The sequence below is a fragment of the Ovis aries genome, chromosome 12, assembly GCF_016772045.2.
Source record: "Ovis aries strain OAR_USU_Benz2616 breed Rambouillet chromosome 12, ARS-UI_Ramb_v3.0, whole genome shotgun sequence".
Taxonomy (NCBI): Eukaryota; Metazoa; Chordata; class Mammalia; order Artiodactyla; family Bovidae; genus Ovis; species Ovis aries.
Window position 1 is genome coordinate 40,374,737 of NC_056065.1, and position 16,175 is coordinate 40,390,911.

At 51.3% G+C, this 16,175-nt stretch overlaps 1 protein-coding gene across 3 annotated transcripts in view; it reads left to right on the forward strand.

The window, feature by feature from the left end:
• Positions 1-149: 149 nt before the first annotated feature.
• The window catches only part of DHRS3 (dehydrogenase/reductase 3), a 51,138-nt gene continuing 35,112 nt past the window's right edge, over positions 150-16,175 (forward strand). For all 3 annotated transcript variants that reach the window (XR_009595820.1, XM_060396480.1, XM_027975623.2), the window contains exon 1: positions 150-951. Coding sequence is in view for 2 of the 3 variants with exons in the window: in XM_060396480.1 (XP_060252463.1) it covers positions 757-951 (195 nt within the window). In the remaining variant the exon portion in view is untranslated. The remainder of the gene's footprint in view (positions 952-16,175) is intronic.

The following is a 16,175-nucleotide window of genomic DNA, read 5'->3' on the forward strand; positions in this document are numbered from 1 at the left end:
GGAAGAGAGAGGGAGGGAGGGAGCCGGAGAGAGCGGGCGCGCGCGAGGGCGAGCCATGCACGGAAAGAAACTGACACCCGGACCCCCCACTTCTCCTGCACGTTGCTGGCAATCAGATCGCGTTTAAGCAATTTCCTGAGCCCAAGAATAGCAATGAGTCTGGAGACTTTCGCGGGCTGAAATTGGGAGCTCCAAGCACTTTTCCCCCCTACTTTCTTTTTTTTTTTTTTTCCTGGAAAAGGGGTTGGGGGGGCGCTACAATTTGGAAACGTGTTGTTTTTTTTTTTTTTTAATCTTGCACTTTGAAACCGCGGGACTGTAGCAGGGTGCGCGCGTGTGGTTGGTGCCTCTTTTTTTTTTTTTTTTTTTTTTTCTTCCCCTGCCTGAACTCCTCTGTCAGCCTGTAAACATTACCTGAGAATTCCCCAGCCGAAACGGCTGGCTGCCGGGGCAAGAAAGTTCTTGTTAGAACTTTCCACCTCTGGCTTCCCCTCCACCCCTCTTACTGTCCCAACCTTCGGAGACGCTTTTTCTCCTCCGGAGGATTTATCTTTTTTTTTTTTTCTCTCCCCCCTCTTTTTCTCACCGGGTACTTGCTTTGCATTTGGGAAGAGGTGATTTCAAGAGTGGCCAGGTGGGACGCCTCTCTGCCCCCTTATTCGGTTTATTACTGTTTGGGGGTGTTTTCTTTTTTAAGTCCTGTTTTGTTCGGTCCGGGGAGTTTGGCCCCCGCCGCCCGGCCCCGCGGCGCGGAGGATGGTGTGGAAACGGCTGGGCGCGCTGGTGGTGTTCCCTCTGCAGATGATCTATCTGGTGGTGAAGGCTGCGGTCGGACTCCTGTTGCCCGCCAAGCTGCGGGACCTGTCCCGGGAGAACGTCCTCATCACCGGCGGCGGGAGAGGCATCGGGCGCCAGCTAGCTCGCGAGTTCGCGGAGCGCGGCGCCAGAAAGGTACCGGGGCCCCGCGAATCCAGAGTGGTGGGGGCTGGAGGCGAGGGGGGCCCAGGGGACAGGGGGTGCGCCCACCTGCTGCCGCTGCCGGAACCCGCGCCCAGGGTCTGAAAGTCGCCGGCCACCCTACTTCTCTGCGCCACCCGCGAGTGCTGAGCTAGTTAGTTTCACCTTGTACATTTCCCGGGCAGCCGACTGTCTGTCTTTTTTGGCAGGTCCGGAGCTGCCCCTCTCCTTTGGGATCTGTGGCTGGCTGTTCACCCCCACCTCGAAACTTAGCAGACCCACCCATTTCCCACATTCTTCCCTCCCAAAGGAAGGTGTTGCGTTTTTTCCTCCCCTCGCTTTCCCTCTTTGCCGCCACCCTGGTAAGGCAGGGTGTGTGCGCTCCTGAGTAGAGCGGGGAGCCGCCTGCTAGCTGGCGCTTCGTATTTTCCTTGGCAACCCGCTTCCCAGCCCCAACCTGGACGGCTGGGGCTCTGGAAGCTGGGAAAGAGGGGGTACTCGGTGTGGTTTGAAAAGCGGGAAGCGGTGGTGGATCTCTAGCCTAGCCTGATAGGCACTCGGAAGCCAGGTGTTCCGAAATCTAGAGAGAGGGGACAGGCTAACCAGCAGCTGATCAAGAGTCCTCATTCTCGTTTCAGTGCTGCCTCCGCATACCACCCCCCCACCCCCACCCAAATACAGCCCGGGAGGGGATCCCTCCCACTAAGAGGAGGGAGAGGTGGCACTGTGGTGAGCCACCCCTCCCCCCTTCCAATTCTCAAGCCCTGCCTTTAACTTTTTGGTAGTTCCAGCACCTCTTCCTCCAGTTTTCCCAGACCTGGTGCCTAAGAGTGGGGAGGCTGAGCCAGCTGTCACCCAACGCCAACCCAAGCCTGGCTGACTCACCCAGTGACTAGAGCAATAGAGAGAGATTTGAGGCCAGCAGGCTGGGCTGTCTCCAGCCAGCCCTGTGAAGAGGAAGAGCAAAAACAGGGAATTAGTTTGAAATTTAAACTGCTGTGAGCGAGGGGGGTGAAAGGGCCGGCAAAGCCAGCTGATCTGACATGGAGCCACATACCTAGGGGATTAAGTAAATATGTACTGTAGAAAACCAAACCTGCATGTAATTCCAGGTTGCTTTTGTTTTGTTAAATACTGCCCTGAGATTTACAATTCCTCTGGGGTGGCTCTGACTGGGACTGAACTTTGGAGCCTGAACCATCAGCCAAAGCCGATTGCCGATTAACTCTTCCTTCCCTGGGCGGTGTTTAAAGGGAGGTGGTGGTTGTAGGTTGGAGGCTGTCAAGGCTGAGTAAGTTAGCTGGGGTCGGCTGTCCCCCAGCTCCTGCTTCTCCTTGGGTGGCTTGGACAGCTGCTTGACCTTGCAGTTGGAAGAGGAGCTCAGAAGTGTTTTTTAACCCTTGGACACACCGAAAAAGGAGAAGCAGAAGTTGTTCTCAGCAGTTTCATTTCCTTAGGAGTGATGCCCCCACCCCACCCCCACCTCTGTTATGGAGGAGTGGCAGATGAGGGTGCCCTGGCGGGGAGAGGGAGCTGGAGGGTTTGGGACAATCGCGTGTGATTGTCATTCCCTAGCTGTCTGCATCCCACAGAAACTTTTCTTCTGGCTCTTCCAGCTGGCCCAAGTCCTGGGTCTCTCACTGCTCTTGTAACTGGCTGCAGTAGGCATATGAAGAACTCTTTCAGTCAATCTGGAAAAACTTGACTGACTATAAACAAGCCTAAATTGAAAGAAGTGTATGGCATTGGGGTGGGGGAGGGGCAGAGCAGCACCATACACTGGGAACCATGCCCCACTGAATTTGAAATGGGTATCTTCTGAAGAATAAAGCCACTACCATTGAGTGATATGTCTTAATTGGTTGGTATCTGGTCACCAGAAAAAGGAACCAGGGGCCCTATGAACCTTCCAGTGCCATTTACCGCTGGTTCAGTCCTCAGACCAGTCAGAATGACCAAGAGCCCTCCCTATAACTTGTAATTATCAGACCAATTACTGGAGCTGCGTTTTAATGAGCCTTAGGCTCGCTGTCATGGCTGGGAATGTAGAATCAAGGTTTCTTGCCTGAATCCATCTGGGGCCCAGTGAAAGGGCCTTGGGACCACTCCCAGAGCTGGGAGTGTGTGGGGGGCTAGTGGGCTTGGGGACACAGGGCTGAGTGTTGTGGAATGGGGACTTTGGGGGAGACGGCTGAGAGAGTTAAGTGGATGGTGGGCTCAGGGTGGTCATGGAGCAGCTGGAGAGAGCTGGGGAGCATGGCGCCCACCCACAGCCTGCAGCAATGTTAGGCAGGCCTCCTCCATGGCCCACGTGACCCTCCTCCCCTGGGTGGAAATAGAGGCAGGATCCAAGGGGAAAGGCCCCCCTAAAGAGAAAGAAGGGAGGAGAATCAGAGTCTGCAGATTGCTTGCATGTCCGAGAAAGGTCCATTAACTTTTGGGGTGCAACAACCCAGTTTCCAAAAAACAACCTTGAGTCTAATGATTTGGTAATATTTTGGGGCGGTGGTGCCCCTTAGGCTGCAGAGATGACCCAAATAAGGGTTTTTCTTAAAGGGACCCAAAGGCACAAAAGTTGGAAAGTTCTTCACCTTGAGATATCTCTGCTTAACCACCTTGTACAAGGTTCACCCAGGCAGGGCCAGTTATGGCCCGGGTCTCCAAGGCAAAGACTCTTGCTGGGTAATTGCCCATTACAACTCCTTTATATTTGCTGTGTCCTTCTGGAACTCCTTCCATGAAAGCATTCATAGAGCTTGGGCTCACCCCTACACCTCCAAGGCTCTGGGTAGGCTAGTGGTAGACCTAGCCTCCAGTTTTTGGCTTTGACCTGGTTTTAGCAACAGTCCCCTGGAGGACAGGAGTGAACTGTGTGTTTGGAAGTATCTGCAGGGATTATTCCCAGCCTCTGGCCCAGTAGGAGGCAAGTGGCTGGTTTAGAGCCCTGGGCCGTGATGGCAGAACCCTTGAGCAGGGACCCAGTCCCTTCATGGAAGAGAGAGCCAGGACTCCGGGACCCGTTTCGTGGAGCCAGTATGAGGACTGGTTCAGAGTTGCACCTGCTTTGTTGTTGAATTTATGGTCCATGGGTCTGTAGCCTTTTTCTTAAAGCAGCTCACTAGGAATAGACCCTTCACCCAGTCTGGTGAATCACATCCATTCAGCAAATCCTCCCCATCCTGGCACTGGGGCAGGACCAGGCCCAACTACCCCTTGATGACCACCTCAGAGAGACCTAACAAACCTGCCCGAGGTGTCTGTCAAGTGTTCAGTGCAGAGCTGGGCCTGGAGAGGGGTGGGTAGAGCAAAGAAGGCTCAGAGACATGGCCAGGTGCTTACTGTCAAGGCACAAGCTGTAGTGTATGTTTCCTGTAACTGCCGTAACAAATGACCACCAAGTTGGCGCCTTGCAGCAATAGAAGTGTATTCTCTCACAATCTGGAGGGTAGAAATCTGAAATCTGGGGGTTGGTGGGGTCCCCCTCATTCAGAGACTCCAGGGAGAATTCTTCTTCCTCCCTCCCCCTCCCTCCACACTCCTGGTGAGTCCTGGTTGGCATTCCTTGGCTTGTGGCAGCATCACTCCCATCTCTGCCTCCTTCACGTGACTGTCTTTGCTATCTCTCTGTGTCTGTGTGTCCTCTCTTCTCATAAGAACACCAGTCGTTGGATTTGGGCCCACATGAATCCAGTATGACCTTGTCTTGGGATCCTTAACTAATTACATCTCTGAAGACTTTACTTCCAAATGAGATCACATTCTAAGGTCCTGGGTAGACATGAAGTTGGGGGGTGGGGTACACCACACAGAAGGCTTCCCAGGTGGCTCAGGGTAAAGAATCTGCCTGTCAATGCAGGAGACGCAGGTTCAATCCCTGAGTTGGGAAGATGCCCTGGAGGAGGAAATAGCAACCCACTCCAGTATTCTTGCCTAGGAAATTCCATGGACAGAGCAGCCTGGTGGCTGCAGTCCATGGGGTCGCAAGAGTCAGACACAACTCAGCACAGCACAGAAGAAGCCCAGAGCTATTCATCTATAACAAGAGTGCATGGAAGGCTTCCTGAAGAAGGTGGCATCTGAGCGAGGCTTAGAGCACATCAAGAGTTTCAACCAGCAGAGGTGGGGGAGGGGTAACACACGTGCAAGAAACCACTGATGAAAGACTGTGCACCTGGCTGAAGCTGGGGGTGGGAGGCAGAAGGGAATGAAAGAAAAATAATGTTGCATGGACTAGGGATCAGGGGAAGGAATAATTTGTGTCTCACACTCTGAGTTAGGCCAGTACTGATGAGAAGAGGAAAAAGAAGAAAGAGGAGAGAAGGGTCCAGACAGGTAATCTTGGAACCCAGAGTCATCAGGCCAGAGTAGCTGCATTAAACAATTGATGTGTCATGAAAGGCACACAGCTGGGGTGACATGGGAAACAGCAGTGGCTTACTTCCCCCCTTCTCACCCAGAATGCAGCCTTTGCTAGGAATTTCTAGGAAAAGTACCAGGTTCTCCTCTGATGCAGTCTGAGAGCAGGAAAGTAGGCTACCTGTCCTACCCGTGGCATCTAGGAAATTCTTTCAGCATGCAGCATCTGGTCCTTGGGTTTCAAACAATGGGCTTTACAATTTGGACTGTCACCTGAATAGACAAACACCTCCCTTTTACTGCCCTACCCACTTCCCCTGGGGAACAAAGGTGCCCACATCTAGGACCACGCCCCTTGTGACCAGGCTCACCTGGGTTCTAGACGTGACTTTGCTACAACCCTGGAAAAGTCACTTCCTTCTCCAGGCTGCAGCTAAGAAGCACACCTGTAAAAATGAAAGGGGACACAATGATCCCTAAGACCCTGGCATGCTCTAAAATTCTGTTACGGCTCCTGTTAGTAGCTTCCCTAGTAGCTCAGATGGTAAAGCATCCACCTGCAATGCAGGAGACCCGGGTTCCATCCTGGGTTGGGAAGATCCCCTGGAGAAGGAAATGGCAACCCACTCCAGTATCCTTGCCTGAAAAAGCCCATGGACAGAGGAGCCTGGCAGGCTACAGTCCATGGGATCACAAAGAGTCAGACACAACTGAGAGACTAACACACACATGGCTCAGCCATCCCAGGAAAGCAACCTCATGCCAAGTTCTCTGCAAAAGACATTTGTCCTCATCACTGCAGATCTGAGCCTTTTGTGCTGTGCATCAGATCCCACGGAATGAAAAAGAAGCAGCTCAGAGTTGAAAAATGTGCCCTCAGTCTGTAGACGGCCTCACGTCCATTTCTAAACCCCTTTAACAGCCACCAGGTAGCCGACTGTGTGATTTATTTCAGTTCTTGAAGGAGATGTTAGTGTTTTCAACTTGTGGCTTCCAAGGGAATGAAGGGCCCGAGTTTCCCAATTAACATGTCAAGTGGAACTTGCAGGGTATATCCTAAAATCAGAGAGTGCTCCCTAACCTGGAAATCTGACCCTGGGTCAGGACATCCATCGTCCATCTATCTGGGCATCTGCTCATTCTTGGGCAGACTCCAAGCTCTTCTGAACTTTCTGCTTTTCAGAGCCTCGGCCATTGGTTTATCCCCAACCCAGAGCCCTTCCAGTCTCTTTATCAAAATAGTTACTTTCTCTGTCCCATCTTTATCTTGTGATTTGCTGAGAAACGATTCTTACAACTTTGAGAAAATTATCTTGGCCATTTTGATGAGAAGGGAGCCATTAGCCATCCTTTTCCCCCAAGGAAAGAGATCCAGTTGTTGTCCTCACTACAACTTGTCCCTAGAGTCTTCATCCCAACCTGCCACTCTCAAGAGCCCACATAGTTATGGGCACCTGGGCTCGAACGGTTCCAGACCCAACCTGTTCTCCTGTATCCTCAGGCCGAAGCACGACCTTACCTAGAATGTTGTGAGATGTTCTCCTTGCTCCCTTTAGAAGACACAATCTAAAAAATACACCAAGTATATATGATGCTTGAAAGGGAGACATTTGAAACATATTCAGATGAACCAAGAAGGTTAGGAAAGAGTTGAAGGCAAATGAAAAGGAGACAAGCAAATCGGTTTAGATGCTGCTGCTGCTGCCGCTGCTACTGCTAAGTCGCTTCAGTCGGGTCCCACTCTGTGTGGCCCCATAGACTGCAGCCCACCAGGCTCTGCCCTCCCTGGGATCCTCCAGGCAAGAACACTGGAGTGGGTTGCCATTTCTTTCTCCAATGCATGAAAGTGAAAAGTGAAAGTGAAGTCGCTCAGTTGTGTCTGACTCTTCACGACCCCATGGACTGCAGCCTTCCAGGCTCCTCTGTCCATGGGATTTTCCAGGCAAGAGTACTGCTAGTGTTCCCAAACGTACACTCATCTGCCGAGAGATGAGTGAGGTCCCTTAAAAGGCATGAAGTCTTATTAAAGTTCTGGATTCTCGAAAAGAGAACGTTAGGGGACTTCCCTGGTGGTCTGGTGATTAAGACTCCGTGCTTCCACTGCAGGGTCCACGAGTTCAATTCCTGGTCTAGGAACTAAGATCCCCTGTGCTACACGGCACAGCCAAAAAATAATTTTTAAAAAATTATAATTACAGTTTACAAATTTTTTTTAAGTGCCGAATACCAGAATACTTTAGCAAATGAATGGTTGGTGGGAACTCATTCATTCATTCCACAAGTCTGTGGTGCACCCTATGTGTGCCTGGCACTGTTCTAGGCATAGAGATACGGCAGCAGTGAGCAAAGCAGACACCAGTCCCTACCCGTGTAGAGTCAGCAGTTTGGTGAGGGAGACAGATGAAAACAGGATGCAGAAAACAGCCCGTTACATCACAGTAAGGAGGAAAGAGATGAGGTCCAGTGACAGACGACCTGATGGGAATGGAGGGAGCAGCATTCCAGGTAGAGGGAAGAGAGAGGGGCTCAAAGAAATGTACCTGGGGTATTTGGGGAGCTGGGAGGGGGCCATTGTGGCTGGAGCAGAGTGAGTAACGAGGGCTGCAGTGTGGGGGGCAGGGGATGGGCGAGTCATGGGGGGTCAGGGAGCAGCACAGGAAGGCGCGGGCTGGGGGAGCAGGGCAGGAGACGGGGAGCAGGGCAGGGGGCAGGCTGGGGGAGCAGGGCAGGGCAGGTAGGGCCAGCAATCTCTAGAACCAGCTCTGTCTTTGGCTCCAAGTGAAGCTGGGAGCTGTTGGCAGGTTCTGTGAAGGGAGGTGGAAGTGACAATTCAGTTCAGTTCAGTCGCTCAGTCGTGTCTGACTCTGCGACCCCATGAATCGCAGCACGCCAGGCCTCCCTGTCCATCACTAACCCCAAGAGTTCACTCAGACTCACGTCCATCGAGTCGGTGATGCCATCCAGCCATCTCATCCTGTCGTCCCCTTCTCCTCCTGCCCCTAATCCCTCCTAGCATCAGAGTCTTTTCCAATGAATCAACTCTTCGCATGAGGTGGCCAAAGTACTGGAGTTTCAGCTTTAGCATCATTCCTTCCAAAGAAATCCCAGGGCTGATCTCCTTCAGAATGGACTGGCTGGATCTCCTTGCAGTCCAAGGGACTCTCAAGAGTCTTCTCCAACACCACAGTTCAAAAGCATCAATTCTTCGGCGCTCAGCTTTCTTCACAATCCAACTCTCACATCCATACATGACCACTGGAAAAGACAATAGCCTTGACTAGACGGACCTTTGTTGGCATAGTAATGTCTCTGCTTTTTAATATGCTATCTAGGTTGGTCATAACTTTCCTTCCAAGGAGTAAGCGTCTTTTAATTTCATGGCTGCAATCACCATCTGCAGTGATTTTGGAGCCCCCAAAAATAAAGTCTGACACTGTTTCCACTGTTTCCCCATCTATTTCCCATAAAGTGATGGGACAAGATGCCATGATCTTAGTTTTCTGAAGTGACAGGATCTAACCTAATTCTTCACCAGATCACTTAGGAAGCGGAGGGTATGGGGGGTGGCAGGCCAAGGGCAGGAGAGGGGTTGGGGTGCTCCTTGGGCTCCTCTAAGTACATGAGATCAGACTTGCCTGGCTCCCTTCTGAGGGCATTCTAAAGCTTGAGTCTGCTCTCAGCTTGGTGCTTGGATTTGAGAAGACACTGCTGTTGATATCTTTAGTCCAATGGAAGTGTGTGGGCTGAAGCAAGATCTGGGTAAGCTGGTGTACCCCTGGAGGGATGGGTGTGAGTCATCCGGGATCCAGGCCTCAGAGTCTTCTGGGGAGACCCCCGCTTCAGCAAGCTGTGATCTGTGCTTGTGGATGCCTGGGGTGAAAAATGGTGACGCGGCTCTGGGGAAGCTGTGACTGTCAAATTCATTCCTCGATTTAGGCAGCTGGGCTTAGGGCTGCCGCAGGGAGCCACGTTAACAAGGTTCTCTTTGGCGGCACTTACGTCCTGGTGTGTGATGATCATCTCCAATAAAGTCCCCGATGCTCTGGAAAGGGGAGTCAGCTCCAGTAAGATGACTTTAATGGCAACAGAAGTTTAACTCCCTCTGCAAAGAAAATGAAAGCAACTGTATTGGTGCCCTGAGCAAAGGAGACAACTTTTCAGTTCTACTATGTCAAGGGAGCCCAGGAACATTGTGGGCAGTATCGGTCAACACTTTGCGAAGGTCCTTGAGCAACTGGGGGGCACCCAGGGAGCAGGCTCTGGATGACAAGGACCAGAAGCCATGACTTAGGTGAGATGGCCAATTCAGAAGCGTTTGGTTGACTGCTTCTGGGGCTGGAGACAGTATCGGCCGCCTTCCAGGTGGAAGGGGTCCAGGAGCACCTTCCCGCCCTCTGGAGCTTTTCCGGGGTCAGCAGGCTGCAGTGAGGGAACTGTGGATTCTTGGATCAAGAGAGGCTGGGTTCTAGACTATCACCTGGGTCCCTTCCACCCCATTGATTCTGTGAACCACTGTTACTAGAGTGATGTCAGTGACCCAGACAGAGTCAGGGGCCAGGAGGAAGAGAGGCCACCAGCATCAATCAACCAATGCTCAAAAATTAAAAGAAGACAGCCCTTCTCAGCCTGACCTCAGCAGGGTCCTTCAGCGATGGGGTCATTCCTTTGGTGGGGTTTTTCAGGATGCTGGAGAGAGAAGAGGAGGAGGAGGAGGGAAGGTGCAGGCCAAGCCTGTGTTCATATCCTTCATTCTGACCACCAGTCATAACTTAGACCCGAACTGGATGCTGAGGGCTTCCTTGGGCTCCCCAGACAGCTTGAGACATTGGTCCATACCCTGTGTGACTGTGGTAGCCTACAGGACTGACTCCACAGGGCTTTTTCACATTCATTGTCCTATCTAGGCCCAGAGGCAGGTGTGATCAGCAACCCATTGCTTTTCTTCTTTTCTTTTTTCCAATTAAAAAATAATTTTTTTAATTTTTATGTCCTTTTTAAAGGTTAATTTCCATTGACCATTATTGTAAAATGTTGGCGGTATTCCCCGTGTTGTACAGTACATTCTTGAGCTTGTCATATACCCAATAGCTTGTACCTCCCCTCCCCCATCCTTATATTGCCACTCCTGCCCAATGGTAACCACTCATTTGTTCTCTATATCTGTGAGTCTGCTTTTTGTTGTTATATTCACTGGTTTGTTGTGTTCTTCAGACCCCGCATATAAGTGATATCATATAGTATGTGTCTTTCTCTGACTTGTTTGACTTTGCATAATGCCCTCCAAGTGGGAACATTTCATTCTTTTTTATGACTGAGTAATATTCCAGCGTGTGTGTGTGTGTGTGTGTGTGTGTGTGTGTGTGTGTGTGTACATATGGATATGGATATAGATATACACCACATCTTCATCCACTCATCTGTTCATGGACACTGAGGTTGCTTCTGTATCATGGCAATTGTAAATAACACTGCTATGAACATTGGGGTGCATGTTCCTTTTTGAATTAGTGTCCTTGATTTTTTTTTTTTCCCAGATATATACCCAAGAGGGGAATTGCTGGCTGATAGGGTAGTTCTATTTTTTGTTTTTTGGGAAACCTCCATCCTGTTTTCCACAGTGGCCATCAGCAGCCCATTTCTAAGATACAAGTGAAGTGAGTTGCCCTGGATGGTTGGCCTAAGGCAGGTTTCAAACCCAGGATTTTAGCTTCAACACTAGGCCCTTTCCCTCTGGGTCAAATATTATCAGCCTGGCCCAGCCCACCCCAGTCAGGGTTATGGAGAGGTCAAGAGACAAGCTGTTTAATAATGGGAACTACCTAGTACACAGAGGGTTCTGGAAAGAGAATTGATGAGCAGTCCAGGAGTCAACAGGATGTACTTAAGTTTGACCTCACCAAAACATTTTTTTTAAGCACTGAGCAGCAGTATTTGCATACAATGAGTGGGTTACTTGCCAAAGGATTAAGGTAGTCTTTGGTTATCAGAGTTTGCTTTGAACAAGTAACTGATAAGCAGGAAAACAGCACAGTTGTATTTCATTCATTTACAACCAGGGTGGCACCTCTAGCTGGAAGCCAACTTTGAGGAATGAGTGAGTGCCAGCTCCTTCCATCTAAACTCGAGGTCACCCAGCTGGATCCTCCCAAGTGACCTTGAGCTTTGATAATTCAGACAAGGGAAAGATCACTGTAAATTAAGGAAATCTCAGAAAACTTCTCAAAGGAGGTGGAAACTAAAGGGTTTGCAGTAAGTCTTAATCTTTTGCTGGTTGTGGAGCCCTTTGAGGAGCTGGAGAAAGTAACATAAACCCAGTCTGAAGAAGAATGCACAAAGAGACAGATTTTTATACTTTTAAGAGATCATTGGGTCCCCCTGATGCCTGTCCCAGACACCAGGTTAAGAAGCTCTGGACTGGATCCAATCAAAACCCATCCAACAACTTGAGGCTCTGATTCAGGGCCAGAACTGGAGCCTATGTCAGAGGCAAGAGACTCTGGAGTACTGCAACCCAAAGCCAAGGTCACGCCAGAGTGGACAATACAGATTTGTGGCCTGGTAATACTTGATGCCAACAAGAGTCAGCCTGGCAAAGGTCACTGGGCTCAAGCTTTCCTAACTCTGTTGGCCACATCCTGTTTTGGGGAAATCGATCTTGAAACCCCTTTTCAGTAGCCTTTCAAGGAAGGGGCTAAGAAAGCGCTTTGAGCAATGAACCATCTGATTATTTTGTCCACATTGAAACATACTCCTGGGACGTGCTTACAGATACCTGTCTGCATTTCCGTCTTCTACAGAGCTCTGGGCTGTCTGAACCCCAGTAGCTTCAAGGCAGACCCCAACACCAGCTGAGGTTTTAGGACCGAGTTTTCAAACTGGGTTCCAAAGCACCCAAGGGGTTCCAAGAAGGTGGGGCTCCATGGGAGGTGGAGCAGATAGGGTTCCCAGGGGTCCTCATCTCCATTTAACTCACTCAGCTTCACTTAGGTCTTGTAGCTTAGAATTCTGTGTGAGGTTTTTGTGTGTATTTTGAAAGGATGCCATTACTTAGAAGGAAAACATAAGGCTTGAAAGGAACTATTCCAGGAAGTTACTTAGGACACACTTCTCTTGTTCAGTCATTAAGTCCTGCCTGACTCTCTGCACCCCCATGGACTACAGCACGCCAGGCTCCCCTGTCCTTCACTATTTCCCGAGGTTTGCTCAGATTCATGTCCATTGAGTCGGTGATGCTATCTAATCATCTCATCCTCTGCCTCTCCCTTCTCCTTTTGCCTTCAGTCTTTCCAAGCATCAGGGTCTTTTCTCTTAGCTGCTCCTTACTTGGAGCTTCACTGGCAGCTCAGCTGGTAAAGAATCTGCCTGCTATGCAGGAGACCCCAGTTCAATTCCTGAGTCGGGAAGATTGGCTAGAGAAGGGATAGGCTACCCACTCCAGTATTCTTGGGCTTCCCTGGTGGCTCAGATGGTAAAGAATCCACCCGCAATGTGGGAGACCTGGGTTCAATCCCTGGGTTGGGAAGATCCCCTGGAGTAGGGAACAGCTACCAACTCCAGTATAACGGGAATCTGCCATGTGTCATCTCACTGGGTCCTCAACTTTTGGTTCTTTACTCCAAGGTAAAGAAGCATGCTCTTTCCAGCTTGTGCCTTTGCCCCTCAAGGGAGGGCTCCCTCTTCTTGCCCAGGCACATGGAACCTCAGGCCCTGCTCAGCCCTCAACCAGGCCCCCCACGCCACCACTAAGCAACCCAGGAGCTAGAAGCCCTAATTACTCCACCAGGACTGAGCCAGCCTCCGAAGGGAACCCAGCCCACACGCAGCTCCCAGCCTGGGGGAATGAGACTTGGCCACTCCAGCCCCAAAGCCAAGGACTGGCCCGTGGAGTGTCACGGCTGCTGAGGTCTTTCAAGTGGTGGAGACCAGCCCACTGGCCAGAGCACTCTTGCCATTCATGATGCTAGCCAGGGCTGCTGGGAGCCAGTTCCTAATCCTTTAAATCCTAGGAAGCCTCCCAGCAACCTACTGTGTGACCTTGGGCAATAACCATCTCTCTGGGCTTCCCCCATCTGAAAAACGAAAGTATGAAGATTCCGTGAAATAATATATGTAAACCTCCTAGTTCAGCACCAGAGGTTTTGCAAGAAATGATGGCTCCTTCTGGTTGGCGTGGGGGCGGAGAGAAAGTGGACTTCCCCAGCCCTGGCTTGTTGGCCCAAGTGCTCTGCTGGTCACAGAGGCAAAGAGCCCGCTGGCCAGACTCACTCTGGTTCTGGGAGTCTGCAGGAAAGGGAGAAATTTGCTCCTGTCACAGAAGCCCTTGGGAATTTTAGCTCTTGACCCTTTCTAGAAGTCAGTAAGAATGAATCACTCTTCCCTAGGGAGGGCTCAGGGCCTGGCATTGTCCCTCATACTAGAAGCCCCTTTCCTCATGTTCAAGGGCTGGTCCAATGCAGACCCCTCTCCAGTCCAGGCACAGAGGCTGGTCAAAGGCCGGGCCTCTGCTCTGGTCCTGGCTGCCCACTCCGCAGACAGCCACCCAGCTTCCCCATTAGTCATCTTCACCTCTGCGTCCAAGTAGCTCAATTGGTCAGGGTTGGGCTGCGGTGAGGCCAAAGTCATGAGTTGCCATGGCAACTCCCCATGATTGTGGCTGCTTGTGGCTGCTTGTTGCCATGTATCTTCTCCAAAAGGCTGTGAGATCCTTGGGAGGCTGGGGACGTGTCCTCTTACCTCCTGAGTGTCCTGAGCACCCGGCAGTATCTGGGACTCAGTAGGCGCTTAATAAACCTTTGTTGCTTGAGTGAAGGCATGACTGATCCATCATAGCTAGTAGGAATCCGTGTCTACTGAACACCTACTCTGTGCCAGCACCTGACACGTAATAAAGTCATTTATTGCTCGCAGTGAGCTCTAGTGTGGGCAGTGCTGTCTTCTTTTTTCAATTGGTATCCCCCTTGTTTTTATTTATTTATGGCTGCATTGGGTCTTCGTTACTGCAGGCGGGCTTTCCCTAGTTGCCGTGAGCAGGGGCTTCTCTTGTTACAGAGCACGGACTTCAGGGCACGCGGGCTTCAGTAGCTGCAGCCCCTAGGCTCTAGAGCTCAGCGGTTGTGGTGCACCAGACTTAGTTGTGCCAAGGCATGTGGAATCTTCCCAGACCAGGGATCGAACCCATGTCCCCTGTGTTGGTAGGTGGATTCTTAACCACTATACCAACAGGGAAGTCCTATCATCTTTTTCACTGGTCCAGATTCTGAGGGTCCAGAGCAGGATCACACAGCTTGTGACAGACCAAGTGGGATTTGAACTCTGGGCGTCTGCTCTTGAGCCAGTGAGTTTTGTGGCCTCTCAGTTAATCATTTTACAGAACAGATCACATTGAGAGCCCTGAGCAGAGTCCATGCAATGTGTGCTTTAAGCTGCTGGGAGTTTAAATGTGTCTAAAGGACATGAGCACAAGCCTGGCTCCCGGAGATCAAACAGTGTTGTCCAGACCAGTCTTGCCTTAGGCAGCCCCTCCCCACCCTGGGACTGCTCACATCTGCCCCTTGCTGCCTTAAACCCCCTCAGCTCCCAGTGGAGCAGGCAGATCAGTATCTTCCTCCCAACTTTTCCAGGCTCCAGGAGTTGAGTCTCTCTGATTATGGCTGGATTGGGCTGAAGCAGACACTGGCAATGGTGTAATCACTGGTTGGCCAGCTGTGGGTCTCAGGCCTGACTCTGAACTAGAGGAACAGCCAAGCCACAGCGTGTAAGTGCGGAGATGGACTTCTGTGGGGGACATGGGGCTGCTGTTACCAGGAACAAGGGGATCAGGAGTGGATGTCTAGTATTCCTTCTTAAGGAGGAACCAATTCAATTTTTCATCTCAGGCACAAACATCCAGGAGCTCCAGGCATCTCTTAGCCAGTCCTCCCAGGTGTAGTCCTGCAGACCTTATCAGGTTATTTACTGACACACATGCTAAGTCGTTCAGTCATGTCCAACTCTGTGTGATCCCATGGACTGTCACCCACCTGGCTCCTCTGTCCATGGAATTCTCCAGGCAAGAATACTGGAGTGGGTTGCCATTTCCTCCTCCAGGGGATCTTCCGGACCCAGGGACTGAACCCGAGTCACCTGTCCCTGAACTGCAGGCAGATTCTTTACCACTGAGCCACCAGTCCTGCAGGCCTTATCAGGTCATTTACTGACACTGACCAACAAAAAAGGCAGGACAGACTTTTCTGGCTTGAGCTGAAACCTGTCTGCTCTCAGGGAGTTTGTACCTCAAAGAAGCCTTCTGAGCAGCCACTTACAGTGGTCCAGCAGGTTGCTAGGTCAGTGTTACTATTCATACTGCCCTGGGTGTGAGAAGCCAGCTGTCTGATGCAGAGTCCTTCCAAGGTTGGAAGGAGTCTCTGGGTGCCTTTAGATCTCTCCCAGGGGCCGGGGGACACAAACTCAGCTGGCCAGTCCAGCATGCCCTGAGCTCTCTCAGGCCCCATCCCAGGTCATCATGGGGAGCTGGGGCTGGAGCCAGCATGACCACAAAGGGCAGTGTGACCTTCCTGCAGGCAGGCAGTCCTGCCAGACACACCCACGTGGAGTCAGGCCACCCTCGACTCCCACATGCCATGTCCTCATGTCTCACTTGGCAGAGGGGGCAGCCTTGCCTCACCTCCCCAGGCCACTTCTCTGGTGAACCCACAGCGAGGCAGTGGGGGTCCTCCTGCCAGGGGCACGGGGCAGTGTGGGCTGAGAACCGCTGGTGCCCTCCTCCTCCTCCTGACTGGCTGTGCTGGTTTGGGGGCCACCTCTTGAGCCTTCAGGTTGGCAGGTATGTGTGTATGTGTGCATGAGCACACGTGTGTGCACCT